General features: G+C 39.7%; 1 protein-coding gene across 1 annotated transcript in view; it reads left to right on the top strand.

Moving 5' to 3' along the window:
• Positions 1–2,407, top strand: part of Pmar_PMAR019477 (hypothetical protein) — a gene marked incomplete at both ends in the record, with an annotated part of 5,178 nt that overhangs the window by 136 nt on the left and 2,635 nt on the right. Inside the window, 6 exons of the mRNA XM_002772613.1 lie at positions 374–438; positions 787–847; positions 947–1,017; positions 1,508–1,560; positions 1,853–1,929; positions 1,982–2,081. Of these exons, the coding sequence (XP_002772659.1) occupies positions 374–438; positions 787–847; positions 947–1,017; positions 1,508–1,560; positions 1,853–1,929; positions 1,982–2,081 (427 nt within the window). The remainder of the gene's footprint in view (positions 1–373; positions 439–786; positions 848–946; positions 1,018–1,507; positions 1,561–1,852; positions 1,930–1,981; positions 2,082–2,407) is intronic.

Raw genomic sequence — 2,407 nt, 5'->3', positions numbered from 1 at the left:
TTGGGAAGTGTTGTGAAGTTTCGATGCATGGTTCAAAGCGTAGGTCGTCGGGCTTCGTGTGTTATAGGCGGTCTCGACTCTTGAAATTGCTTCGGAATTCCTCAGATTAGTTTACTAAATGGCTAATACCACCTATCGTTAACATTTTGACATTTTATTAAATATCTATACAGTGCGTGCCAATTTGATATGCAACTGTGAAAAGTTAATAAGAATCGATCTGAAACTACACAGTATAATAAATGTAAACCTTGCTATGCACATGTGGTTCGAGACTGTGATAGTGACAACTTGTTCACTATCATTAATCTCGGGAAATAACAACATACTGTGCACTGTACATATATGTTGGGATTTGGTGATGGTGTGGTAGGTGCTGAGCCCGGAGCCGTACGTTCCTGTGTGGAAGGATGGGGGAGCGGAGACACGTTGTGGCATGTAGTAATGTACTTGTTCATCGTTCTAGTGATGTACGTGTTCTAGTCGAAGCTAGTGATGATATATTAATTTTATATAACATATTTATTGGAGTTGCACCCGTGATATGAAAAATATCGCATACGATGTACTCCCGTATATGGTGAGTATTATGATTCGTTTAAGGGGAAAATATGCATTTGAGAAAACATGTTTCGTTGTAGTATAAAATTCTGGAGAAAGTCTTATTGGTTTCTGTACACTTCTAATCGAATTCGTATCATTAGTAAGGAAAGAAAGTTCTGAGTTCAGCTGAGGAAAGCAAACATATTTTTTCTCCACAGCTGGTTTGTATTTGATTTGATGTAGGTATCGCGAGGAAGAGATGGTGGAGGGCGATCTGTGTTGGGGGAGGAGAGAATTTGAAATGGTAATACCTGGGGATCGAACCTGGGTGTTTGGATAGAGAGCGCGGCGCGTTACCAATTGGACTGATGGGTGGATGGAGAGTAGTGAAGGTTGGTTTTAGAGGCAAGTTTTCCGCTGTGTGAGCGTTCCGGGAGAGACGAGTTGGACGAGGGGGAGTACGAATGATCAGACGTAGGCTGGTCTGTGCTGGGGCATTCAGTTGGGTGTTTGTAGAATATATGACCTTGTTGAAATCACAGGGTGACGAGCAAGGCATCGTTTTGTTGTCTATGGAATTGTAATTACACTAACAATGTGGAGATAAAACGGTTCGGGGTTATCAGAGCCAGGAAAAGAGATTTCGCTTTTGCAGTGAACGGTTTCACTAGCTCAGCAGGTTAAGTTTCTTGGTTGTCATCCAGAGCACCCAGGTTCGAACTCCACGCTAGACACTATATTGCGTATAGTGGAGTCGCACTCTGCAGTAGCCGTGGAATATGTTTTTACTAGTGTTTTTCATATCACTAGGGTGAAACTGCAGTGTTAATATTTCAGCGAGCACTCGAAGATGTAGTAGTCAATTTTCGGATTCACCTGAGAGGAAAATACGTTACGAATTGCTAGTGGTGAATTTATGGTTTATTCCACAGATTTGTATGTTGAGCATTCGGATTTGTTTTAGGTTTACAGAGGAAGTTGAGGCTGGGATGGTGATTGGGAGGAACTGCGGGAGATGTAGAAAATTAGAAAATATTTATATTTTCGAAAAATTGTAGTTCCCGAAATGTTTTTCCAATTCACATTATATCGCGCGAATAACACGTTTTTCACATGGAGTATTACGCCGTTTTACGTATAACGGGTGAAATTTCTATGTTCATTTATTTATTATTATGAAATTCACCGAATTTTTCATATTCACCTTATTGGTTATTGTTTACAATGTAATTTATCAAGTAGTTTGATTGTTTATGAAACTTAATTTTTTTAAATTTCCCCTAATTTTTTATATTCACCGTGTTGGCAGATTCGAAGGGAAAAGAGGCAATTGTGAAGGTTTACAACGTAAAAGATATGGAGAAGGATGCTATGAAGTTACACGAGGTGATAGTGGAGTTAGCGCGCGCCCAGTTGATCGATTATGGTTGTGTAGCAGGTGGTCGAGGTGGTGGGAATATTGGATGGTTGTATGGTGAAGGAGGCCTCTTATGGGGAGGGGAGGAGTGGTCTGGACACTATCACTGAGGAAGGGAATGGTGACAGGGGTTATTGTTGTTGTTGTTGTTGTTGTTGTTGTTGTACATGTTGTTGTTATACATGTTGTTGTTGTACATGTTGTACATGTTGTTGTTGTTGTTGTACATGTTGTTGTTATACATGTTGTTGTTGTACATGTTGTTGTTGTTGTTGTTGTACATGTTGTTGTTATACATGTTGTTGTTGTTGTACACGTTGTTGTTGTTGTACATGTTGTTGTTGTACATGTTGTTGTTGTTGTTGTTGTACATGTTGTTGTTGTTGTACATGTTGTTGTTGTTGTACATGTTGTTGTTGTTGTTGTACATGTTGTTGTTGTTGTTGT

Source organism: Perkinsus marinus, assembly GCF_000006405.1.
Source record: "Perkinsus marinus ATCC 50983 genomic scaffold scf_1104296960662, whole genome shotgun sequence".
NCBI lineage: Eukaryota > Perkinsozoa > Perkinsida > Perkinsidae > Perkinsus > Perkinsus marinus.
The sequence above is the reverse complement of the archived record's forward strand: the minus strand, read 5'-3'. Positions and strand labels throughout refer to the sequence as shown.